Source organism: Phacochoerus africanus, chromosome 8 (assembly GCF_016906955.1).
Source record: "Phacochoerus africanus isolate WHEZ1 chromosome 8, ROS_Pafr_v1, whole genome shotgun sequence".
NCBI classification, from domain to species: domain Eukaryota; kingdom Metazoa; phylum Chordata; class Mammalia; order Artiodactyla; family Suidae; genus Phacochoerus; species Phacochoerus africanus.
Window position 1 is genome coordinate 167,096,323 of NC_062551.1, and position 25,712 is coordinate 167,122,034.

General features: G+C 61.6%; 1 protein-coding gene across 10 annotated transcripts in view; it reads right to left on the reverse strand.

Moving 5' to 3' along the window:
* Positions 1 to 24,561, reverse strand: part of PTPRF (protein tyrosine phosphatase receptor type F) — an 87,607-nt gene extending 63,046 nt beyond the window's left edge. For 4 of the 10 annotated variants that reach the window (XM_047789377.1, XM_047789376.1, XM_047789372.1 and 1 more), the window contains exons 1-5: positions 24,340 to 24,499; positions 17,358 to 17,434; positions 9,617 to 9,752; positions 1,406 to 1,551; positions 1,112 to 1,253 (exon numbers count right to left, since the gene is read on the reverse strand). In XM_047789377.1, coding sequence (XP_047645333.1) covers positions 1,112 to 1,253; positions 1,406 to 1,551; positions 9,617 to 9,707 — 379 coding nt within the window. In that variant the 5' untranslated portion in view covers positions 9,708 to 9,752; positions 17,358 to 17,434; positions 24,340 to 24,499. Of the gene's footprint in view, positions 1 to 1,111; positions 1,254 to 1,405; positions 1,552 to 9,616; positions 9,753 to 17,357; positions 17,435 to 24,339 lie in introns of all 10 variants that reach the window. The other 6 variants (XM_047789378.1, XM_047789380.1, XM_047789379.1 and 3 more) reach the window with 3 other exon arrangements.
* Between the last annotated feature and the right edge of the window lie 1,151 nt (positions 24,562 to 25,712).

The window sequence follows — 25,712 nt, forward strand, 5'->3', positions numbered from 1 at the left end:
CCGATGAGGAACCATGAGGTTGCGGGTTCGATCCCTGGCCTCGCTCAGTGGGTGAAGGATCCGGCGTTGCCATGAGCTGTGGTGTGGGTGGCAGACGTGGCTCCAATCTGATGTTGCTGTGGCTGTGGTGTAGGCCGACAGTTACAGCTCCGATTTGACCCCTAGCCTGGGAACCTCCGTGTGCCACAGGAGCGGCCCTAGAAAAGACTTTAAAAAAGCGATCATCAACATGCCATATTTTGAAAATACACCCATTCACACTGATGATTCCGTCATGGCTGGGGCTCAGTCATGTCACTCCCTCTTCCTGGCTTCCTATGTCCCCAGGAAACCTTTCTCAGCCTGGTCCTGTGTGATCGCCCTCCAGCCTCTCCAGGCTCCTGCTCTTCCCCGCCTCCCTCTCGGTCCTCCCTCCAGCCACCTCCCCCCAAAACAGAGCCACCCAGAGTTCCCAGAGTGCCAGTCCCTCCCGCCTCTGGACCTCGGCCAATACTGTCCTCCTGCCGAGGCCCCCCCAGCTCCCCCTTGTTCTCAGGACGCCGCTTAGACAACTGCTCCCTTCTCCTCTGCAAGCCACCCGCCCGCCCCCACAGGACATACTGGAGCCTCAAAGGGCAGGACCCGGCCGAAGGGCTCTTAGGACACGAGGAAGCATCGGGGAGTGTTGGCGAGTGAACGGAGGAGCCGTCGTGTGAGAAATGTCATCGAGATCCACGCGCGGCACCCCGGCCTCCCGCCGAGGGCCCGTGCTCTCAACGGCGACAGGAAGCGCACCTCTCCGAGGCCTACCGCCAGGCTCCACGTGAAAATCACGTCCACTGCCACAAGCCACAGACCACAAGCCGTTCGTAAGAGCAGCGCCACACCTCACATCAGGCCCCAGACCCCACCTGAGCCAGGCCCCGGCTCAGCAGAACACAGCTGCCTCGGCAAAGCCAGAAATCCAGCGACCATCCCCGTCCACTGCTGACCTGTGCTGACCCCAGGTGGCCAGTTCTCCTTTCCGCCAAACACACCCCAGCCCCCGGAGGCGACAGGGCGGGCTGGCGGGCTGGCTGGCAGGCTGGCCACACATTGGTCTCCCCCCCACACCCCAGCCCCCGGGACGCACCTTCAAGCACCGACAGCTTGGCGCTCGTGTTGATCTCGCCCAGACTGTTGGTGGCCGTGCACTCGTAGATGGCTTCATCTCGCTGCACCCGCAACGGCTGGATCCGCAGCACCGACCCTGCCCCGTCGTCAAACTCGATTACCTGCCAGAGGACAGACCCGGGGTCACGGCCTGCTCAGGGCGGGTCGTCCTCGGGCTGCGGAAAGGCCCCCAGGGAGGGGGACTGAGAGGAGGGGATGTGGGACCAGACCTCAGCACAGGCGGCCCCACCCGCCCTCCCGCCCGAGGACAAACCTCGAAGCGCTGGGAGCTGACTTTCTTCCCCTTCTTCATCCATGTGATGCGCGGCTTGGGCTCCCCTGTGGCTTGGCACACGAAGGAGGCCACCCCTCCGGACAGCCCAGTCTGGTCCTCAGGAACCTTGATGAAGACAGGCTTGCCTGGAGAGAGGGAGACACCATGTCGCCATGGCACGGTCACTGCAGACATGGCCTGACGACAGGGGCGAGAAAGATCTACGGAGGACCCCCTACGGAGGGCTGCTTCTGTGCCAGGCAGCTTTCAAAGAGCTGTGAGCCCATGAGGCGCTGCGACGGTCCCCTCTGCTTATAGAGGAGGAAGTCCAGGCACCCGGAGGTTAAGGGATTTGCCCCACAGGACCGCTGGTTCATGGCAGAAGCAAGCCTGGAACCCAGGCATTTTGAGTCTGGAGTCCACACGTGAACGGCTCCATTCTGTCTCCCATCCCCCCATCAAGTCCAAGCTCTAGGCCAAGGGCTTGCTGAGAGCTGCTGGGAAGAGCCCCAGCATCACCTCCCCCAGATGTGTCCCTCCCCCACTGCGCTCCACCCGGGAGATGATGGTACCCTCAAGCCAGAAACCGTGACTCCTCCCCTCCCCCGCATCCCCCATCAGTCCCCAAGGCCTAGACCTTCTAAGTTTCTCTGGACGGCTTCCCAGGTGAATGCTTTCCTGTAAATCCGCCTTCCCCATCCCGCTCCCGCCGCCTCGGTTATTGCCTTCTGATGGCCTGGATGTCTCCCCAAAGTGTCCACAGAGAGGCGGCGGCGGGGGGGGGGGGGAGAAGATGGGAGGGGCTCAGTCGCTGTGCTGCCATGCCCACCCACGTCACCTCCATACGCACGCCAGGGCCGACCTGGAGCACCTGTCCCTGTGAATCCCGCCACCCAGGGTCACAAGACCCAGGAAACCCGGCCTTCATTAAGACGTAGCAACGCCTCGTTAATCCCGACAGCGGATCCATTTCCTGTTAATCAGGCCAATGAACAGCTCCAGAAAGGCTGATACCGTGAGAAATGACCTTTCAGACCACCTGCTCGGTGCCAATGAGCCCAGGCCTGGCCTGGTCTCTGGCACAGAAACATGTTTGTGCGGCGTCGATCGCCCCACCCTGCACCAGGTACTTTACCCCATTTAGTCCTGCATTGTCCCTCTGCGTACAGCCTCAGAGAGGTCAAGTCACTAACCTAAGGTCACACAGCCAACCAGCGGCACACACGACCTGAATTTAAGCCTGTTTTACTCCAAAACGGCCGTGGCACAAACAGGTCACATGGTGATGCTGGGCAGCGTGTCAAGAGCAGAGTGGTTGGGGGCAGTGGGAGCCAAAGCCAGGACCAAACAAGGTCAAGGCGTCGCTGGAAGGTACAGGAGTGGAGAGCAGAGTGCGGGGACTACAGAGGACTGGCTGTGATGGGGCAGATGAAGCGAAGACGGCACCTGGAGGGGATGAGGGCTGGAGGAAGGTTTTCACGTTCCTGTTTCTCTGTTTCCCCTAAGATGTGAAACGCAACGATTAAAACGCTGACGGGGAGGTGCCAGCAGAGGAGGTGGCGGTCCAGTGGGGAGAGGAGGCAGCAGCTCCAAGGAGGGGAGCTTCTTAGGGACCACCGGGTCGGCAGTCGCGGGCGCAGGAACAGAGAGCGGGGATGGCTCAGCCTTGAGGGGGTGGGGGGGCACCTAGGGTCCAGTGGGCTCTGGAGGGTCTGTGTCATTATTAAGAAGGGCGGTCACCATCTCGGAACCTCCGGTTTCTCATCTGCACAGTGGTGCTAGTGACACAGGGGTCTATGCAGAAGAAAGGCGACGTCTGTAGGCTGCCCGCACAGGCTGGACACGGGGTGGGCCTGGCCTGCGGGCAGCCGTCACCCTCCCCGGCATCAGTAGCCTTAAAACAATCTGGGGAAGTAGGGAGCGCGGTCACCTTCGTTTTAGAGATGGGGAAACGGAGGCTCAGAAGGTTCAGCAGCGCGTCCTAGAGCACCTAGGGGCCTCCCTGGAGGCGGGGACCTGGGAAGCGAAATGATTGCTTTTGGAGCATATGGGGCGGGGGCGCCTTGCTGGGGAAACACACACGCCCGTGGGGCTGGAGTGGCATGGGGGCATCACAAGGCTCAGGAAAGGCTTAGTTCGCGCCACCCTTGCCCACCCGCCCACTGAAGGGGGCTCAGGACTCTCCCAGTCTGCAGGTGTCCACAGGGCCAGTCCTCATAAGCGGGGGCTTTCACTCAGCCCCTCCCAGACAGGATGCCCCCAGTTCAGGGTAAGGGGGGAGTCCCCTGCCCACCCCCCCCGACACCCAAGGACCTTGAACCAGCTCTCCGCTCTCCCGCCCTGCCACCACCTTAGTCCAGCGTCACCTTCGCTCGACTGGACATGCTGTGCCCTTTGCCTCCACGCCCACCAGCAGCCAGAGTGGAGTGGCAGCCTCTTCCCTGTAAGAACCCCCAGAGGCCTCCTGCCGCCCCCTCAACAAGACTTCACCTCCCACCTTGGTGGACAGAGCCCTGCCAGGTCTGACCCCAGCCCCTCACAGACACCGGAGCCTGGCTCCCCATCCCCTGGACAAGCAGCGTTCCCTGGCCTCAGGGCCTTTGCACAAACTGTTCCTTCTGCCGTACACCTCTCAGACCACCCCGAACCCACGACCTCCCACGCGTCTTCCTGATCTCAATTTAAATATCATCTCCTCGGAAACTTTCTTCGGTCCCCACCTCTGTCAGCTCAGCTCAGGGTTTCAGGCTCCCTGTGACTCATGGCGCTGCTCACGGTTTGTTAGGCCGGGTGTGAGGTTATTACTTTTGCCCACGGTTTGTTTTGTCCATGTGTGAGGTTATTACTTTTTCCACATTTTGAAGGAGTATTTGATTCATAGCTGCCTCCCCACAGAGAACAATAACCCTGGGCAGGGCAGACGCCACACTTGCTTGCTTCCCACCCTGTCCTGACACCGGACCCTGTTCCTGGGACAGGGGACGAGCGGAGGATTGACCCAATGAGGGAAGCCCTGCGGAGAAGAGAGACCACCGCCCCCACACACCCTCGGCCAGGGGGAGAAGCCCTGGGTGATACCCCCTGGCTCCTGCCTCAACGTGTCTGCCGCAGGAACACCCGCCCCCCCCCACCCCCCTGCAACCTGCTGAACCAGACCGGCTGGGTGAGAGTGCCTGGGGGCGGGGCCTCCGCGCCAAACAAAGAACCAGAAGCTGGGGAGGCAGCCAGGTATGGTCACGAGGCTAAAGGGAAAGGCCTGAGTACAGTGGAGGCTGGAAGGCGCCCAAGGCCTGGGGCCCTGGAGGAGGCGGAACCCCCCCTTGGAGGCTGGAGAGGGGCCAGGGCCCCACCCAGCCCACCCACCAGATTTTGGCAAGACTGGCAGTGCCCTCGCCAGGGGCAGCCCCGGGGGGCAGGCTCCTCAGCTCCCCAGATGAGGCCCTCGCTTCCCTCAGCCCACTCACCCCCCACGGGCAGGCAGCTCTCTCTTCCTGTAGCCCTGCCCAGTCCTCGTCCCTTTTGTTCACCAGGCAGACTTTTAGGGGGCACAAACCCTGTCTCCCCACTCCGTTCCCCACACTTGCTCCTGCAAACCTCTCCAGACTCACTTTTCTTTTTTGGGGGCGCGGGCAGGAGTCAAACTGGAGCGCCACAGTAGCCACCTGAGCTGCTGCAGCGACAATGCCAGATCCTTAACACTGATGCCCCACAAGGGAACTCCCAGGCTCACCATTCTCGACTCTTTCAAAGAAAGGGCACCTGCCACGGGCCAAGTGCTGTACAGGACACAGCTCAGGCTTTGCGGGCGCACCACTCCCACCTAGGCCTGTGGGCGCCTTTTTACCTTTTTGGCCTGCCCCTCTTGCACCCTACTCTCAAGCCTGTGGGAGCCTGCCCTGCATCCCGTGGCCCTTGGGTCAGAGTGACTGGTCAGGTCCCAAGGCAGGCAGGCAAAATCAGGCGACTTGACCTCTCTGCCCAGGACTGACCCAGAGCCAGTGTTAGGCAAGGGTCTGAACAGAACTTCTGGGACCCTGTGCCCGGAGGGGCTTCCTGCCCTTCCAGAATGTGGCTCCGCTTCCCCCCCCAACCACCACCACCTGGCGGTGGGCTGCCCAGGCGTCTGGGGAGCAGCTCCCGGGGGCATGCCCTGGACAGTCTCATGGCCCAGACACTGCTGAGCCCACGTGAAGTCGGAAGGCGGGGCCTAGGGAAGGAAGCAGGTGGGCTGACCCGCACGCCTCCCGGGCCCAGCCGCACTGAGCCACCTGTGGCTCCTCCACGGGGAGGGAGGCGGCTGCTCTTTTGTGCCCTCCCTGCAGAGCACACACACGCGTGTACACAAACACGTGTGCACACAAACACGCAGCCGCCAGGGGCCGTGAGGCAGGGGAGGGAGGAGCTGGAGGCGGGTTTCCCAGGCCCCGAACCGCCTTATGAGCGGGGACTCATTGACGCTGGCTCCTGTGACCACTCCTGGCGTCCCCGGGAGGGGAGCCCGCTTGGAGACAACGCTGCGTTCCCAGGGGGCACACAGGGAGCGCCGGGCCATGGCCTGGGATGGCGGGGAGCACAGTCGAAGTGCCAAGCGCCTTGAACACTGACCTCACTTGACCTTTCCAGGCAGGTGCGCTTACCCTCACGTGCAGTAGGAAAGCAGGCCCTGAGAGAGAGCAGCCAGCTGGAAGCTCCACGGAGGGCAAAGTCTCGACAGGCCACCAGGTCCTGCCTCCCCAAGGACGAGGGGGAAGGGGACTGCAGAACTGTGCGCAGCACCTGGCCACGCCCCAGCACCCGGGCTGGGCGGGGGGCTGCGATACAAGAGATGCGTCCTCGGCTGCTTAGGCCTCTGCCTCTACCCCCCCCCCCCCACACTTGCAGCCATCAGGCATCTGCTCTGGGCTCCTCTTCTTCCAAGTAACGGGGCCCTAACCAGGGCCTCGCTCACGCCTGTCACCCGGTCCCGCGTCCCTGCCTCTGCCCTGTGCTGTCTGGGGGCCAGGGGGAGACAGTCCTCACGGAGGTCCTCCCACGAGCTCCTGGCAGAAGGCCAGGCCTGGTCCCAGTGCAGCCCCCGTCTCGGCTCACTGGGCAACGTCCCCCACTAGCAGATGCCCGCTCACCCTTCAGGGCTCCCCTTTCCCAGGAGGCCTCCTACCCGCCTCCCACGATGCTCAGGTCACCACCTCTGTGCCAGTGCCGCCCCCAGCAACCCACACCGCGGGCTCTAAAGGCAGGCCGTGTGGATTCTTCCCCCGAGCACCCGACACGCATGCGGTGCATCAGCAGAAACCTCTTCCTGCTCAGACCACCTCCAGCCCACAAGCCTCCTTCTGGAGAAGCCACAGAGCCCCGGCTGGGGGAGCTGCCGAGCCCCGCATGCCCAGGGCTCCGTCAGAGCTGACTCGGCAGTGATGCTGGGGCCTCTGAGCTAACTCTTGGCAGCCGCTTCTCCGCCCCCCTTCCCTGCGCCCCGCTCAGAGGCCAGGGCCCCCATTCGTTTGTCTCGTTAAGAGGCCTATAGAAACACATTTGTCCGCTCCGCGCTCCACTGCTCCGGTCGTCAATTCTCTGGGGCGCCTGCCTACCTTTTGCAGCAGCTCTGTCCACGCTGCCTGCCTGGCCCCGGCCACAAGTCTCCCCAGCCCAGCCCCAGCCTGGCCCCGGCGGGAGGCCAGATCCGGAAGTGTGTGCCGCGCAAGGCAGGCATGGGCATGGCAGACCCTGCCTCCTGGGGCCAGGTCATCACGGCCCCCAGCCCACACGCCCTCCTAAGGCTCTCTGCCTGGGAGCACAGTCCGAACCACCCACTTTGGTGTCTCCAGCTGGTTCCCAGCTTCGAGACGTCGGTCTTTGAACTCTGGTTCTTAAGGAACCAGCATGGAGGTTCTTGGACTCTGTCTAGAAACTGTTCCGCCTCGCCGCCCGAGTCCCACGAGGGGTTCAGGCCTGCCTCTCCACCTCTCCCCTCGCTCACCCACCACGCTCCGGGCCCCGAGCTGGACAAGGGTCCAACCCCCTGGGGACCCACCGTCCCATGGAACAGCTGACCCGAAGCAGTCACAGTCATCTAATGCTAGGGAGGCCAGAGGAGGGCACACGCCAGGCTCCCCGACGAGCTGAGGGCTCCAGGTGAGTCGGGACAGATCAGGTGAAGGGAATGGGGCGCAGGGTTCCTAGCAGAGGCAACAGAGGAACAGAGGCTTGAGAGCGAGCACCAGAGCAACCGAGGCGTCGGCCTGATGAGGCTGAGTCAGAGGATGAGGCTGGCAGAGGCTTCATGACGCAGGGCCTGGACCCGAAGGTAACAGGGAGGAGAGTGGGGGCTTCTAAAGGGAGGGGCGGCCGACTGGACTTTCGCTTTGGAACAGGACTCCTACTTTGGAACGGAGACGGGACCGTGACGGTGGAGACCAGAGACGGGGCGGCCCCCGGGCTTTTTTCGCGCAAGAGCTCCAGCAAGAGCTCAGGTGAGGGCAGCGGGGAGAGAGGAGGATGCATTCCAGAGATACTCAGAAGGGAGAAACAGCAGGCCTTGGTGATGGATTAGATGTGGGTTATGAGAGAGGGAGGAGGCTGGGAGGGGGCCCAGGTTTCTGACTTGGATGGCTGGGTGGGTGGGAAAGCCATTCACCAGGAGAGAGAAGAGAGAAAGGTGGGCGGGTCTGGGGGGGATGAGGGTGAGGGGACAGGTGCGGGCATGTCGGGTCTGAGCAGCCGGGGAGGCGGTGATGCTCCCGGGGTGGCGCTGTCTCTGAAAGCCCAGCAGGGCGGTCCTCCCTCTGGCCTCGAGCTCCCGTCTGAAGCCCTGCGTGTCCAGATTGAGGGCATGGGAGCAAGGCCGGGACTTCAGTATCCAAGGGCTGACTCCTGACAAGCCTCTGCCTCCCTGCCATCCTCAGAGGCACACCCAGGGACGCCCGCCCGCCCTGCCCCGCCCTGCCCTGAGAGAGGCTCAGCTCTCTCCCAGCGGCCCTCAGCGAGGGGTGAGGCCCGGAGATCACCCCCGCCCCCGCCCCTGCCCTGAGGTGTGAGCGCACCCCTCAATGCTCCCACTAGCCCTCACCCCGCTCCCGGGAGTCGTGCCCTCCCCCGGACCTACTAGCCCCACCCAGGGCCCAGCCTGGAGGACAAAGGGCGGGGGGAAGCTCCAGTTCCGCCCCCTCCAGGATCTGGTCCTGAATAATTAATGAGCCATTAGGAGACAGGGCTTGGGTGGGGCAAGGAGACAGCGCTGCCCCCAGACACTCAGAGAGGGGGTAGGGGAACCCTGCCGCCTGCTGACCCCCGCGCTGACCCCCAGGTTGGCCCTTGGCCCCCTCTGGGCTCTGGACAGGCTGGCAGCAGCCCCTCCCCCAGGGACCTTGGCTCCGACCTCGCCCCTCCCCCTCAGTGTGCAGATTGGCTGAATCTGCCCTGTGCCCCGCCTCCCACCAGTAACCAAGCAGTGGTAACCATGGCGACGGGGCGGCTGCGGCCAGTCTTACAGTGCCAGGCAGGGGGAAGGGCGGCAGGAAAGGGACCAAAGTTCGGAGTTGGATCTGGGCAGGGGAGGATCCCACCGCCCCCAGTACACAAAGAGGGGCGCTGGAACCCAGCTTCCCGTGGCCAAGTGCAATCTTCCTCCATTCTCAGGGCCGAGGGGCTGGGGGAGGGGGAAACCCCTTTGCCTCGAAGGGGGGAGGGGAAGGAAGGGCTCAGGGTCTGCACAAGAGGCTAGCCCGGGGGCAGGGCTACGGTGGCTCAGCTTCCGATCCTTCCCTGGACCCGTGGACGCAGTTGGCATCCCATACACACGTCCTCGTGTGCGGCCCCCTTCTCCCACGCCAGCCCCCACACAGCTCACACTGTGCCTTCCGCACAGATCCACAGTGTCGGCCACAGAACGCCTGAGTGTGTCACCAATGACCACATGAATCCTGGACATGTCATCTCTACCCCATAAGACGGTCACACGGAGACATGCCCCACCTCACAGCGCCTTGAGAGACATGCGGTATTCCACGGGATCCTCCTAGGAAGCCCAGGGGCCTGGGGTACCCTTGGAGTGGGGGTCCTCTACGGGAGAGGTCTGTCTAGGACAGAGGAAGGCCTGGAGGGGTCTCTAGCCATCTCGTCTCTCCTAGTGGCTGGTTCTGTCCCCCATCCCAGAGTGGCTGGGAGGAATGCCACCTTTCCACCTGGGCGATCCCGCACCATGAGGAGACTTACTGTCGCCATGGGCACCCGCCACCAGACCAAGCACCACGAGCACAGGCACGAGGGGCATCATCGTCCTCCCTGGGGCTGGCTTGGCGGCCATCCAGGGCTCCAGGACCACCTCCAGCCGCAGCCCAGGACAATCAACCTGTGATGGAGAGAAGGGCAGAGCCAATTAGCTGGTATCCACCAATGTCCTGTGGCCCGCATGCCACCTCCTGGCCCCCGCTCATCCTCACTGACCATCCAGAGCCTAGTTCCCCAGACACACGCTCCCTGGACTGTGCAAGGACCACCTAAACCTTCCGACCCCTGTGAAAAGCCAGACTCCTCACCCATCGCCCAGGGACCCCAAGGATAGCCCACCAGTCAGCTGCAGGGAGAGAGTACACGAGGCCTTCAGGTGACTCTCTCACCCTGAGTAGGGGCAGGGACTACTGCGACCGGAGGACGTACGGGGAGGCTCTACTCCAGACCCAGAGTTTTCAACTTGCTTCCCTGAAGGGAGACGGGTCCGAAAGACACAGAGACACACAGGTGCATATACGGAGACCAAAACAAAACAAGACAGGGAGCTGCTGGCAGACCTACAGAGGCCAGGGCCTCCAGAGTCCCTGGGGTGCCCCGCTGGCCCTCCGCTCCCCAGCAGAGCCCGCATGCTGGGCACAGGCCCCAGAGCACAGCCGTGGTAGTGGCAGGATCCAGGTGGGAGAGGCTTGGCGCCAAAGCCACAACCCGTCCGGGCTCGCCAGGACGCGCTCTGGACAAGCTGCAGCTGCCTCGCCTGGCCACCCCCATCCTACCCAATTCCCATGGCACCTTCCCTCTCCGAAGAGAAACCACAGGGAGCCCCCGTGGCCAAGACCCTAAGATTCAACCCCACACCTCCTCTGCCCTTGCCCCAGCGGCCGGAGGTGGATCAAGGGGTGGGGTGCAGACTTCAGAGAGCTGCTGGCTCAAAAGCGCCACCCAGGCTGAGCCAGGAGCCTGGGCACGGGGAAGACTGTATCTGGGTTGTCTGAAGGCCTCCAGGCCTTTCACACAGGGCTGCTCGGCCAGGTGTGTCCTCCCTACCGAGCCCGGCACCTATGAGGAGCCCTCAGCGAGGCCACACCGGGCAGTACAGATACACTGCTATCGCTCCCCAGCCCCAGTGCTGAGTTTCCTCCCTAGGGCTCCCTTCCATGTCTCCACTCAGGGGGCTTCAGGGGCTCTGCGCCAGTGCCCACAGCTCTGCTCACCTTGCTTTGGGCAAGGGGTTGGGGCACAAAAGTCTCTCATTCACGCTCTGGGGCCACAACAGGACACAAAGGTGGAATAAGCAATGCTGAATGGGGGCCTTGGGGACTCTGGTGGGAGGATCGGGACCAGACCCAGGTGCCAGCTGATCCACAAAGGTCACAGAATTTGCAAGGAGGTGACAGGGCTGGTGAACAGGAAGAGGCAGGGCTCAAAGACGGCGCTGCTCCTTCCTGGAACCTGGACTCTAGTCTCAACCAGGGCAGGCAAAGGGCAAAAGATCAGAGGACAGGAGGTGAGCAAAGGGGCCGGGACGAAGCGGGTAGAGGCCTGCGAAGTGGGGCAGAGGCTGGACACAAAGGGGAAAGCGTGGGAGATGTCTCCCCAAGGTCTGGCTGAAAGTCCAGACGGGCCGAGCAGCAAGAGCAAGAACGTCGAGGCGGCCTGGTGGGCCCAGCGCCATCTACAGCACTCTTGGGGTTCTGTCCAGTGATCACAGAGCCCGGGCGGCTAAGACCAGCTCACCATGAGGCCCTGTATGGCCAACCGGGCATGGCGGTCAGGCGTCACTAAGGCCCCGTCTGGGCTTGGTCATCACCGTGCCGTCCACGCAGCAGTGCAGCCAACAACAGAATTCAGCTTCTGGAGTTCCCGCCGTGGCGCAGTGGAAATGAATCCGACTGGGAACCAGGAGGTCTCAGGTTCAATCCCTGGCCTCGCTCAGTGGGTGAAGGATCCAGCATCGCCGTTGGCTGTGGCGTAGGTCGCAGATGCAGCTTGGATCCTGCGTTGCTGTGGCTGTGGTGTAGGCCGGCAGCTGTAGCTCTAACTCGATCCCTAGCCCAGGAACCTCCATATGCCCCAGGCACGGTCCTAAAAAGCAAAAAAAAAAAAAGGGGGGGGGGGAATTCAACTTCCAGGGGACATTAGGTGGTGAGCTGCCTGGCCAGGCTGTCATGGGGATACGGCCCCCTGATACAACCATCCTGCACCCCCGGCACAGACATCATGGATTTAGAGCTCGGTGGCGTGTTGCCCCAAAGGGCAGGGGCAGAGGGGCTGGTACAGACATCACAGGCTGCAACGATACGGTATTCACAGAGGTTTCACTCCCAGGTACGAGCGGTCTGGGTGTGACCCTCCCGCCCAGTCAGGCGTCACGGAGGCACGACTTTCAGGAACACACATCATGGCGGCACCTCCCTGCATGGATGCAAAGGGACTGGCGTGGAGTTCCCACTGTGGCTTAGGGGGTTAAGGACCTGACGTTGTCTCTGCGAGGACGCAGGTTTGATCCCTGGCCTCACTCAGTGGGGTAAGGATCCGGCATTGCCATAAGCTGCTGCGTAGGCTGTAAATGTGGCTCAGATCTGGTGTTGCTGTGGCTGTGATGTGGGTCACAGCTGCAGCACCGAATGGACCCCGGCTCAGGAACTTCCATGTGCTGCAGGTGCAGCCATAAAAAGAAAAAAAGGGGGGTGGGCGACATTATGGAGGTGCAGCTGCACAGCACAGTCGTCTTGGCGTGTAAGTCCCCTCAGTTATCGCAGAGGCACAAAGCCCTGCAGCTGCCTTGGCACAGTCATCACTGCCGAATGGCTCCCAGGCAGAGACACCACGGAGGCGTAGCCATCCGGCCCAGACGTCAAAGAGGTGTAGACGGACGTCATGGGGGTGCAGTGTAGGGTCGTTGCAGGGGTACACTGTCATAGAGGGAGTAACGCTGTTACAGCATCGTGGGGTGTCAGCCCCCCGTACGGCCGTCACGGGGCATAACTCCAGAACTGATTCTGGCCGTGCGTGTCAGAGAAACTGGGCCCCGACTGTGACAAAGACAGGTGGCCCTAACTTGGGGACTCCAGGGTCCCCTGTGTGCCTCCAGGGTCTGGAGTGCCCAGGGCACGACTCAGATGCGGAGAGGAGGACAGACAGAGGTGAAGAAGCTGGAAACAAGGTCACTCCCTCCCAGAGAGCTTCTCCCAGTGGTCCATGGACAGAGGGACGCCCGGTGAGTCGGGGGACACGGGCGCACATAAAAGACAGACCTTCTCGGGGAACCACTCCGGCGGCCACAGAGCTGTCCTGCCAGGGCCTCTCCCTCACCGTTCCTGGTGTGAACAAAGCTGCCTCCGCCCCAGACTCTGGGCACAGAGCCCGCCCCGGTGTCAGGCGGTGCAGGCCGCTCCCAGCTCCGGGCCCGGCGGCGCGGTGGAGTCCCGGCGCCCTGGGTCTGGCCTCTGTCTAGACGTGCCCCCCCCACCCCCAAGTGCACGGGGTCACCTGTAGGGAGGTGGCAGGAGGGGCAGGCAGGCAGGCCGAGGCTGGCCTTGCTGGGGTTGCCGAGAACCTTCTGAAGCCAGCGCAACTTTTGGCGTTAGAAGCAGAGCGGCCACTTCCACCCGCGTGGCTGGGTGCATCTGGCTGAATCCACAGCCGAGATGAAAACCCGGCCTGAGCTCCTGCACACGCATGCACGCTTGTCTCCAACGGCACCGCGGCCCGTCGGTTCTCCCAACTGGCACCCTCGGGCAGGAAGACGGTTCCATGCCGAAAGGCTCTGGAGAACATCGCTGGCTATGCCATTTTCCAACACCCGGGATAATTTTTTTTTTTTTTTGGTCTTTTTGCCTTTTGAGGGCCGCTCCCGTGGCATATGGAGGTTCCAAGGCTAGGGGTCCAATCGGAGCTGTAGCCCCTGGCCTACGCCAGAGCCACAGCAACACGGGATCCGAGCCACGTCTGCGACCTACACCCCAGCTCTCGGCAACACCGGATCCTTAACCCACTAAGCAGGGGCAGGGACCGAACCCACAACCTCATGGTTCCTTGTCGGATTCGTTAACCACTGCGCCACGACGGGAACTCCAGGGATAATTTTAATATGCCCCTTTTCTTTGCTATGTCAGTGTAAAGCTGCCAACTGTCCTTTCTTGGGAAGAACTGTCTTTGATTCCGCAATGTTGTTCTTGGTGTTACACTGTCCTTTCTTATAGGAAGTGATGGTGAGAGCAGGTACTAGTTACTTTTTTATAATGTCCTTACTTGGCAACATAAAAAATCACCAACCCCATGCCTGGTCCCAAGTACTTTTGGCAACTGGGCTGGTTTGTGAAATTAAAGGACCTGGGAATCGCTGCTTTGAGGGAAAAGGAAGGAGCAGGCGCCACACCAAGCCACAGGATTCGAAGACCCGTGTCATGGAAAAAAGCCTGTCGCGCAGAGGCCATGTCACCTCCACAGGGCCAACCCAACCACCCCTGCCAGCTTTAATGGGGGCTCCCCCCCGGAAAGACCAAGTGATGCCAGAGATGGGGGGTTCCCGGCTGGAGAACAGCTGGGATCATGCCAAGGCCTCCTCATGAATATGCAAACACAGATTGATTTGTTTCCCTTGGGCACGTGTTATTATTCACAAATATTAATTAGTCTCCAAATACCACCTGTTCCTGCAGCCTCCTTCCCCACTTCCTCCCCAGGCCAGGACCCTGGCTCCCAGGAGGCTGGGGGCCCCCCAAAAGGACATGCACAGAAGGAGGGGTACCCAGGGCCCCACAGAGTGGCCGGCAAGGGGAGAGGCCAGGGCTTGGGTCGGGGGAGCTCGCGGGCAGGGAGAGGGAGCAGCTGGTCCTCTGGAAGCCGGCAGGCAGCTAACCCGGCCCTTTTGTCACGTCCTGGACAGTTCCCCGCGTGGCACTGCAGCAGCAGCCGCGGAGGCGGAAACAGGCCGTGTTACACTCCAGAAGGGAAACCCAACATGTTTCCAACTCTCACCAAACCAACCACCAGATTATGACGGGAATAAATCACAGTCTGCGCTGTGACCCTGGCCCCGGGAAAGGAGGCGGCCAGCGCCAGGCTGCCTGTGCGCCTCCAGCCAGGTGGCCAGAGTCCGCGAGCCCCGCCAGCGTCGGCCAGCCCTCCCTCCCGCAGCTGGGACCCCTTCCCTCTGGCAGCCCCTCAGCTCCTGGGAGTGGGCAGGGAGCTTAGGAAGAGTGTTCCAGAGTCTCTGAGGGGGGCACGGGCTCCAGCTGAGCCTCAGCTTGGGGGATAGGAGGTGGGGGGGTCGGGGACGGGGGGGATACCGAGGGAACACCAGCAGAGGCACCTTCGACAGCTACGACCCCCGAGCCACCAGCCCTCCAGCCTCCTTCCTCCGGGGCGTGGAGCCTGCCCTGGGTTAACGCTCACCAACCTGGCTGCCTGCAGGCCTCCGCACCTGCCACTCTCATCCTGGAAGGATTGCCGTCTCCTGGCCCCAGCCACCTACCACCCTCCAGAACTCAGCTCAAGTGGCCCATCACCGGGAATCTTCCCTGAGTGGCCCTGCCCAGTTTTCCAGATTTGTACAGCATAGTGACGGCAAGAAGAAGTGGTGTAGACCCATGGTTTTCAATCCAGGGTGATTTTTCCCTGCCATAGGGCATCAGGCAATGTCTGGAGACATCTTTACTTTTTTTTGCTTCTTAGGGCCACACCCACGGCATATGGAAGTTCCCAGGCTAGGGGTCTAATCAGAGCTACAGTTGCCAGCCACAGCCACAGCCACATCACATCTGAGCGGCGTCTGCGACCTACACCACAGCTCGCAGCACCAGTGGATCCTTAACCCACTAAGTGAGGCCAGGGATCACACCCACAGCCTCGTGGTTCCAAGTCGGATTCGTTTCCGCTGCGCCACGACGGGAAGTCCTGGAGCCATTTTTGATGGTCCAGGTGGCAGGTATGGCGGGGAGGTGATGCTGGCATGGAAGAAACGTGGCCAGACGTCCTGCGGTGACCAGTCAGCACCCCGCCCCTCGCCCCCAACCAAGGATCACCTATCTGTCCAAAGGTCAACAGGACTGCGGCTGCGGAACCCTGGTGTAGACACAGCGGGAGCCTCTGCTGATGCTGCCCGGGGCCTGCCCTCGCCCCTGTCCCAGAACCCAGGCCCTCGTACCTTGGGCTCAACACCCCAGGAATTCGTGACCCTTAAGCTGTGCCATCTTCCCTCTCCCTCCAAGTCAGTCTCGCCTCAGAAGCCAGGCTGTACAGACACACCCCCTGCCCCCCGCACACGCCATCAGCAAGTGCCTCCCAGCGGACAGAGGGTCCCACTTCAGGCGCCTTTCCTGGTGAGACTGGGCTCCCAGGAAGGTCAGACTCTACCCAAAGGAGGACAGGTGAAGGGTATCCCCACACCCCCTCCCCATCTGACCTTTCTGACCCGTGACAGGGTCCACCTGCGGCACTGTCTACGTCACCCCAAAGCCCACTTCACCACGCACGGGCCTGGCCCCCAGCAGACCCCCGCCACGCGTGCTTCCTTTCCCTGTCCAGGCCACACCCGTGTCTTCACCAGCCATCATGCAGAACTGCCCAGTGGGCCCTACCAGGCCCTGGGCCAGAAGGCGGGCTGATGAATGAGACAGTCATGGGTGCTGCCTTCAAGGGGTTTACAGGGGCAGGGTCCAAACAGAAGCCCCCCTCCCCAGTCCTGTTCCTCCTCCAGGTCCCCACCTCCGTGACAAGCACCACGTGATCAGCCACCCGAGCCAGCCAGGCCTCCTCAAACTCTCCCTTTTCCTCACCCTGTTCGACTCAGCCCATGTCAGGAAGACCTCATCAGCCCTAGGTCATCTGGGCGCTTCCTGCCTTTGGTCAGCCCCTTCCAACCCACCCCGCACACAGACCAATGCCCCCAGTGCTGAAGCTTTACAAAAAGGCACGTGTGATCACAGCCTCAGGCACACGCTTCGTTTGCTGCTTTTATTACATGGCAAACGTGCAGATAATGTTTCACGAAGGAACGAATGAATGGGCAAGTGCATGGACAAATGCGTGGATGTTGATTCTCTGCTTGGGAACCTTCCGTACCTTCATGTCACACCCAGCGACGTCTAGAGTCTTGGCCTGGCATCCGAGGCCCATCACGCCCCGACTCCAAGCCAACTCTCCAACCCCATTCCCTACAAGACCAATCCACCTGCTCTGGGCCTCTAGGAGAAGGAAAGGTGCGGCCCTTTAGGAGACGAGGAAAGCTGTGCCCCAGATCTCGTGAGCACCCTGCTCCTTCTACCCTAACCTACAGCCGGTGGGAAGAGTCGTTTCTACAGAAACAGGGTGAATGGGAAGCACAGACATCCTGGTGTGAGTCCCAGAGCGTGACCCGGATGCCTACTTCACACCTGCAGCGGCTGACAAGCTGTATATCATGCTGCACCCACCTCCGTCGCCCACTCCGGCCAGAAACCCGGGAGCCAACCTTGACCCCTCCCCTCGCTCATGTCCCAGTTCAACCCTTCGCCTTGTCCTGTCTGCTCCGTCTCCGGAAATAGCACTCAAATCCCTGCTCTCCAGCTCCATCACCGCCTTCCTGGTCCAGCACCTCTCTGGCCCCCCCCCACCCCCCACTGGATCACATCACACCTCTGGTGACAACCCTCCATGGCTCTCCACTGGCCGGCATCAAAATCCAACCTGCCTGGCCTGGCCCCTGGCTCCCCGGCCCAGCGGCACCGTGGGGAACACTCACCAGGTCTTGGCTTGCTCACGCCCGTCACTCCTGGACAACCAGCACTGAGGGCAGGGCACCGGGGCCTCCGCGCCTTCCTGGAAAGAGAGAAAAGGTTGAGAAAACACGGAGCGTTTCATTACAGCTGAGCACGTATCGACACAGAAAGACATTCCACATTTGCCGTTGATGCAGGAGGAGAAAGCAGCCCATGGAACTGTTCACGCGGGACGATTCCCATTTAGTAAAAATGCCCATCTCTTCGCTTCACTCAGGCCTTCCACACTCCCGAGCACCTACTGCGTGCCAGGCTTTCTGCCAGGCACCCCGCACACAGCTGTGAGCAACACAGACCAAGTCCCTGACCTCAGCAGAGAAACGTGTGCCCAAACCCCTCAGCCTAACCCTCCAGCCCAGCAGTGGTGCCACCCATCTCTGCAGGCCCCCCCGGCCGTGCTCCCTCCCACGGGCCAGCCAGCCAGCCCCAAGAACTTCCGATCCTCAAAGGTGCCACACTGCAGTCTCTCAGGCTGGCACGTGCCCTCCGCCACCGCCTAGATGACACCCCCCACCAGCTTCTAGCCAGTTACCCCTGGATCTCAGAGGGAGGCCCTCTGGGATGTCCCAGACTTTATGCCTGCACCTTTGTCTTGGAGCAGTGACCACAGCTGTGACGACTTATTTATACAGTTGCCGAGTGGTCGCTGAGTCATGACCATCAGCTTGGCACGCGTCGGTGCAGTTCCGTGTCCCCAGCACCCAGCAGAGAGCCAGCACATAGTAGGTGCTCTGCCAAGATATGCTGACTAAGTGCATGAATGCATGAATGGGCTCACGGAAGACAGCCCAGCCTGGGAGAGCCGCGCCAGCATCCATGCAGCCTTCAAAGAAGCTTCAGAAGCAATATTTATTTTTGACTCTGCTGCTCTATAATTTTTAAAATGAAGGTGTGCCCCTGGATGCCTCCTCCGCTGGCACACACATGGCGACAGAGCCCGGCCCCTTCCTTCTAGAACCATTCTTGAGCCCCCATCAGCGTGGGCCCCATCCTGGGTGGCAGTAGGGGTCAGACACGCCCACACCCTCTCATCACCCGCTGCCTGCCGCTCAGCAACCCGGCCCCCCAGGGTCCCCTCCACACAGGCAGCACCTCTCCTGGGGTTCTCGTTGGCCTCACGCCCCTGCCCACCCAGAGATTCCCCGCCCCCAACACACACACACACACACACACACACACACACACACAGAGTTCACCCTGGCTCCTCCCCAGGAATGGGGTCAGGCAGCGACCTGAGGCCAGCCTCCCACACCCGGCACCTGGGAATCAGCCTCACTTGAGAAGGACCCTTCTGCAACACAGCAGGGTCTCTCCTCACGACAGAGGCCCATCCTGACCGACGAGGACAGGCCCGGCCAACCCAGTGCATCCGCGCTGACCTTGTAACTCACACCACCTCCTGCCTCCGTCACCCCCCCCCCCCGACACACAGCCCTGGGCCTCTGGATGGCTTCACACCTCCCTCCCCCGGCCCACAGGCTTCTCCACCAAGTTCCCTGTGGCCCCTGCTTTCAGCACACAGGCTGCCGGGCGGGTCTGGCCAGATAAACCCGCTTCCGTGTCCCAAACTCAAAGGCCCGTTTGTCCGGGGATGCCCGCGGGGGCCTCACAGGGCCGTTGCTCAGGGCCCCTGGGACAGAGGGGCAGAGTCCGAGACAGAGAATGGAGAGGGTCCCCCAAGCCAGCCACACTCCCGCCCCGCCCAAGGTCACGCCAGGAGCACGAGGCCTGGTGACTGGACCTGAGCTGAGCAGGAGCCGCACCTGGATAGAGGTACGCGTCCCAAACGCCCTGGAGGTGGGTCAGAGAACAGACAAAGCAGGGACAGAACCTGCACTTTGAAACGCCCTAAAGCACAAACGGGATTCTAGCAGGACCAGAATGCACCTGGAGCCACCAGCGCCCCACGCGACCCAGGACGGTGATCAGAATTGCTTGTCAGGCTCACCAGCCGCAGCTCCCAAAACCACTCCGGACTCACAGCTACGATCGGGCTGCCAGTTACACCCAGAAGACCTACTCAGAAACGTCCTGACTGGTACGGCACCCAAGTCAGGAATTGCTGGGTGGCACCCAGAAAGATCTCCAAAGGGGTAAGGTTGGCAGCCACAACCAAGATCAGGTAACCAGGCCTTGGCACCAAACCGGGGCTGGGCCCTTGGCAGAGCTCTCCGTCTTCTGGAACCTGGCCTGACAGCGGGTCCAAGAACAAGCTGAAATCCAGAGGAGCACGGATACCCCGCCCGAGCAGCCTCCAGGCAGCCCCCGTGGCTGTACCAGAACAGTCCCAGAAACAGCGAAGGCACTCTCGAGGGGCCAAAACCACTGTGCTCAGATCTGGAAGTTTCAGACACAGCCTGGGTACCTCTGGACCTCAGAGACAGACCCTCGCTAGATGCCCAGGAGCCAGGCGAGGTGGGGAGATGGGGAACCCAAAACGCCGAGGCTGCCCCTTCTCAGAATCTCCCTCCATCCGCTCCCAGCATGGTGGGGTCTCTTCTCTGGGGCTTCATCCTCTCGTCTGCTCGCTGCAGCCCACCCGAAGGTTAAAAACACCCGAGCAACACACACGAGCCCAGCCCTGAGGCTGAGGGCGGGGCCCTCGCCCACCTGCTAACCTAAGCTCAGAACTGCAGCGACCTCAGGTGAGCTGAGGCCCAAACCTTAACAAGGTAGAGTTTCTAAAGTCCCTCCCGCTGCGACGCGTCCAGGGGCGGGCTTGCACCTCCTCTGTTGATGAAGATGCAATAACAAGTGCTAAGGCTGAAAGAGCAGTGCTTACCAGATCCAGCCCCTATTCTCAGCACCTTCTGCATGTGGACTTTCACCCTCTGAACACCCCACGCGGCGTGATTTGGGTAAACCCATTTGACAAAGGGGAAAACTGACTCAGAGACTAAGGCTCAAGGTCACGCGGCTATTAAGTGGAGGTGAACCCAGCAGTTTGAAACCAGAGTCTGCGCTCTGAACCAGAGGCTGTTGTCTCTCTCTCTTTTCAGGGCCGCACCTGCGGCGCGTGGAAGCTCCCAGGCGAGGGGTCGAATCAGAGCTGCAGCTGCCAGCCTAGGCCACAGCCACAGCCACAGCCACGCAGGATCCAAGCTGCGTCTGGGACCTACACCACAGCTCATGGCAATGCCAGATCCCCAACCCACCCGGCAAAGCCAGGGATCGAACACGCATCCTCATGGATGCTGGTTGGGTTCATTACTGCTGAGCCGCAACGGGAACTTCAAGGTCGTCGTCTCTTGAGCAAGGCTCTACACGCTGCTCTGCCACCCTCCACCCTTCCTCTGGCCCAGACTCCTCTCTCAAACTCCAGATCCTCATGCGCAACCCCCTCCTAAAAGTCCCCCCACCCGACCCTCAAGTGCTCCACGCATCTCAAAGGCAACCTGTTCAACCATGAGCTCCTTATCTGTCTCCCTCATTATCCACCTCTAGCTCCCAGCCCCTGGGTCAATGAAGGCCTTACCCAGGCCCTCCCAGGAACCCCTCCTCTTCCTCACCCTTCATCCAGTAGATGGTCTTGTCCTGATAAATGTGCCTTCTCAGTGGCTCCGTGCTACCACACCATCAGCATCGCTCACCTGATTTGCCTGCCCTCTCCTCCTCCCTGGGGTTCTGTCACCATTCACTTCCCAGAGTCACAGAATCCTCTTTCAGGAACGTGAATCTGACCACGGCGCACTCCACACCCCAACCTAAGCTTGAACTCTCTTTTGTGTTCTCAGAGGAAAATCACAGCTACTTAACAGGGCATTTGAGAACTTCTGTGATTTGCTCCAAGGGATAAACCTCTGAATGTTCACTCGTTTTGTTTGTTTGTTTGTTTCCTGCCTCCAGTGCCCTTTCTTCCATTGGAAAACTCCTATTCATCCCTTAAAACCCAGTTCATATAGCTTATTTTCTTGGCCTCCCCTGGGACTTATTTCACCTTGATCTCTGAACGCACCCCTGTCTCATGATGAGCTCCCCCAATCTTCTAACCTCAGCTCAGAATTGCAGCGACTTTAGGTGAGCTGTTGCTGAGTCCAACCTCAGCAGCTCCTGAAGAGCGGGCTGCCTCTTTTACACAGCTGGTAGTTCCACGGGAAGCACGGCAGCCTGGCTGAAAGTGCCTAGCCCAGGGTCTGGCACACGGGCAGCAATCAATAAGAGGTTACTGAATTGCTCTGCATTCCCATGATGCAATCTGTTCCCCCCAGGGACCATGAGCTTCTCAAGGGCAGGGCCCTGGGCTGCAAGCCTGGTCCAAGCACATAGCCGTGTCAGTCACACGACAAGCACTGGCCACTGCTGCTGATACAGTGCCACATAGTTCCCTGAGCTTCTCACAAGAGCCTTGGGACCTGCTATGGTGGGATCTCTTTTCCCATTTTACAGGGGGTGAAAACTGAGGCTCAAGGAGGAAGGGACCTCCTCAAGGTCCCACACTGGAAAGTGGAGTGGCTGCAGAGTGTGTTACAGCCTCTGGAGATCTGGGTGTCACCTCCCCCTGACCGAGGGCCCTCGGTACTGGACTCCCCATCAAGGGTGACGGAGGTAGCACAGACACCCAAGGCCAGCATTTTGCTGCACAGGAAAGTCAAGAAAGTAGCCCGTCTATCCTTACTGCAATCCCTCGCACCCAAGCGCTTCGCCAGCACCCAAATCCAGCGTCCTCTCTTAGAAGCCCTGGACGCCACACCTCCCCTCCCCTCACCCTGTGCCCAAGGCTGACTACAAGAGAGGTCGGGAGCTGCAGGGGGAAGGAAGACAGGAGGGAGGAAGGCATAATAAGGACAATTTCCTGTTAGAGGAAGAAGAGAGGGAAGAGACAGAGCCGGTGGAGAACAGAACTACAGAGACATTTCAAATGACAAGGGGAAACCGAGCAAGCAAAAACACGCAAGCGAGTGTGTGCATGAGGAGGTACCTGACCGAGGGTGCACACACCCCTCCCCGCACTGTGCACAGGGGTGCTGAGAGAGCACAAGCAAGCACACAGGCCCGGTGCAAGGTGTGCAAGCACAGCAGATTTCAGAGCTCTGGCTGCCATGCAGGCCCCAGTATGCGAGTGTGAGGGTATTCGGGAGACAAGTGGATGCCGAGTGGGGAAGGGGTGGGAGGGCCAGCTGGGAGGAGAAATGAGGGGGTGGGAGTGTGTGGCCCGGCCTGTGGCTGTGCGGGCTGTGCTTAGGGAGTTCCACTTGCTCCTCCTTGCAGCCCCAGGCTCCTTCCTGTAATCAGTGAAAAACAGGGATTTTCTTGCTCCCTTGAAGCAAGAGTTAAGAAGGAGCCAAGCACAGAATTTCTGGAGATTTCCTTCAAGACCCTCCTCCGGATCCCACCGGATCCCTGATCCCTCAGCAGATTCCCTTCCTTTCCAGTGGATCCTTCACCACTGAGGATCCCCCTGGCAGCACCAGCTCTGGATCCTTTTCCAGGCTTCAAACCCAAGGCACTTCCCTGGATTCTCTGGCCAGATCCCGCACGGGGGTCCCTCTGGATCCCTTCCCCTGTCTGTCTGTTCAGGAGCCAAAGCAGAGCCTTCAACACAACACCCCGCGGTCCCGTTTCCCAGGCCAGCCTCGCGGCCCCCAGGGGGAATCCAGAGCCCCCACCCCCACCCCCGTCGGTGGCCCCCTTCCATTTCTCAGCTTAGACAGGTACCGGGCTGCCACCCCCTAACCTGCTCCAACTCGGAGCCTTGCACTGGGGAGGGGGTGCTGAAAAGGGGAGGAAAGCTCGCCCCTCCCCCACCCTGGGGTGGCAGAACCAGAGGGGCAGCATTCCAGAGCGCCCGGGGGGAGGAGGCCGCGGAGAGGCGACGGAGACTCCAGCCCGCAGGAGACAGAGACACCAAGAGACCCGTGAGAGACACGACAGAGACCCAGGAAGCGAGACGCCCGGATGGGGGAGGGAGCACAGGGAGACCTGGGAAGAGAGAACAGAGACCCGGGGAAAGAACACAGAGGCCCGGGGAAAGAACACAGAGACCCGCGGAGGGCGGTGCAGACAGCTGAGACCCCGGCTCCGGGCGGAGGGGGCGGCTGGGAGGCTGTGACACCGGGAGACAGAGATACAGAGATGCTGAAGGGCACAGAGAGAGGGCGAGACCGAGGGGAACGGAGAAAGACGCCCAAACGGGCGCATGGGCACAGCGATGAGGACTGGGGCACGCCAGCTCGGGACGGGACGCGGGGCGGCGACTGAGTGAACTTTCCCGAGCGGGTCCGAGTGGACAAGTCCTCACGGGACAGGTCGCTCCAGGGCCTTGGGGTCGTTGCACCCGGATAGGGGCAAGTACGGCCCGGCCCGGCCCGGCCCCTCCCAGCTCGCGCCGGCGACCGAGCGGGGACGAGGGGGGTTCCAAACTCGCGCCGCGCACACCCCGGGACCACACGTGCGCCCGGGCCGCGAGCGAGACGGGGGCGCGGCGGCCTGCGGATCCCCCGCCGGCTGGGAGGGGGCGCCTGTGCGGCGGGGGTGGGGGCGCGGCCTGGACCCGCCCGGAGCTGGGGTGGCGGTGGGAGGTTGAGGGCCGCCCCCGGAGCGCGTCCGCGCCGGCGGAGGGGGGAGACGAGGCGGGACCGAGGAGGGGGAGCACCGACGTAAAAGGGAAACTTTGCGTTGGGGGGGCGCGGGCTGCGGCTCAGGTGCGGCGGGAGGGAGGGGGAGAGGGGGAGGAAGGGGCAGGCGGCGGGGGGCGGCGGGGAGCTCGCCAGCCGGTTGCCGGGTGGGGGACACGTCTGCCGCGGGGGGCACGCGGGGAGGAGCCGCCGGGCTGGGGCGGGGGGTGCTCAGCCGAGGCGGCGGGCGCGGCAGGTGGGGGCGCGGCCCGGCCTCAGCGGCGCCCCCAGTCCCCCGGGACCGCCCCCAGCTCGGATCCGCCGAGGGTGAGGAGAGAGGGGAAGGGACGGATGCGGAGGGGGCCGGAGGGGGGGCCCGGGGGTCACTCACCGCCTATCCAGGGGCCGTCGGTCCGCATGTCCCCCCCAAGCCGCTGGGGCCGCTGCTCCCGCTCCTCTTCTGTCGCCGCCGCCGCCACCGGATCCCACTCCCGCCACCGCCACCCGAGCTGGAGCCGGAGCCCGAGCAGGAGCCGGAGCTGGAGGCCGCCGCCTCTGCCGCCGCCGCCGCCGCCGCCACCGCTCCCGACGCTCCCGCGCCAGCTCCAGCCGCGCGCCCGCGCCCGCGCCCGCGCCCCTGGCCCTGCCGTGCGCGTCCCCGGCGCCGCCCCTCCCCTCGTGCACTCTCGCTCGTAGAGCCGCGGAGCCGCTTAGGCCCGAAGAGGCCGCAACTCAACCCGGCGTATAAACCCACCCGGCCTCCAGTATTGAACCGGAACCCCAGTAATGAGCAGGGACGGACCCAAACGCCCGCATGAAGTCCGGATCCTATTAGTGGCTCCCGATCCAAATAGGAACCTGACACTGCTCTAGGACCCGACTTCCTCCCCTTCAGATCTGAACATGATATTGAGTCCAGACACCCCCCCCCCCGCAACAGTAAGTTCAAACCCCCTAAATCTGACCCGAAATGGGCTCAAGTAGTCATTTTAATCTGAACCCCTATATTGACCTCAAACACCAACTCTGACTCTAAACCCTGTATCACCCCAGCACCAACCCTGGTTCTTCAAATGGACACTGGTACCAATGCTGAACCCCGATCCCTGTATGAACCCTAAACTCCAATGGCTCCCTTGCTGTGGACCCCAGCACTCTTATCTGAACCCCAAGGCTTACCTGAAACTAATACTGCACTCTCAACCCCAGGTCAACACCAGCACACTTTCTGAACTGGATTAGGTCACCAGAAAAGGACCCTAGGGAGTTCCAGTGGTGGCTCAGTGGTTAACGAATCCGACTAGGAACCATGAGGTTCGAACCCTGGCCTTGCTCAGTGGGTTAAGGATCCGGCATTGCCGTCAGCTGTGGTGTAGGTTGCAGACGCGGCTCGGATCCCACATTGCTATGGCTCTGGCGTAGGCCGGCGGCTACAGCTCCAATTAGACCCCTAGCCTGAGAACCTCCCTCCATATGCCAAGGGAGCGGCCGTAAAAAAGGCCCAAAAAAAAAAGAAAAAGAAAAGGACCCTAATACAAATACTGACCTCAAACTTTATCCATTTGAGGGACCATTTAAAACCCTAACTTGACCCATCTTTAAAGGTCATTTTGGGGAGTTCTCATTGTGGCTCAGAGGGTTAAGAACCAGACTAGTATCCATGGGGATATGGGTTCGATCCCTGCCCTTGCTCAGTGGGTTAAGGATCCAGCACTGCCACCAGGTGCGGTGTAGGTCCCAGACCTGGCTCCGATCTGGCGTTGC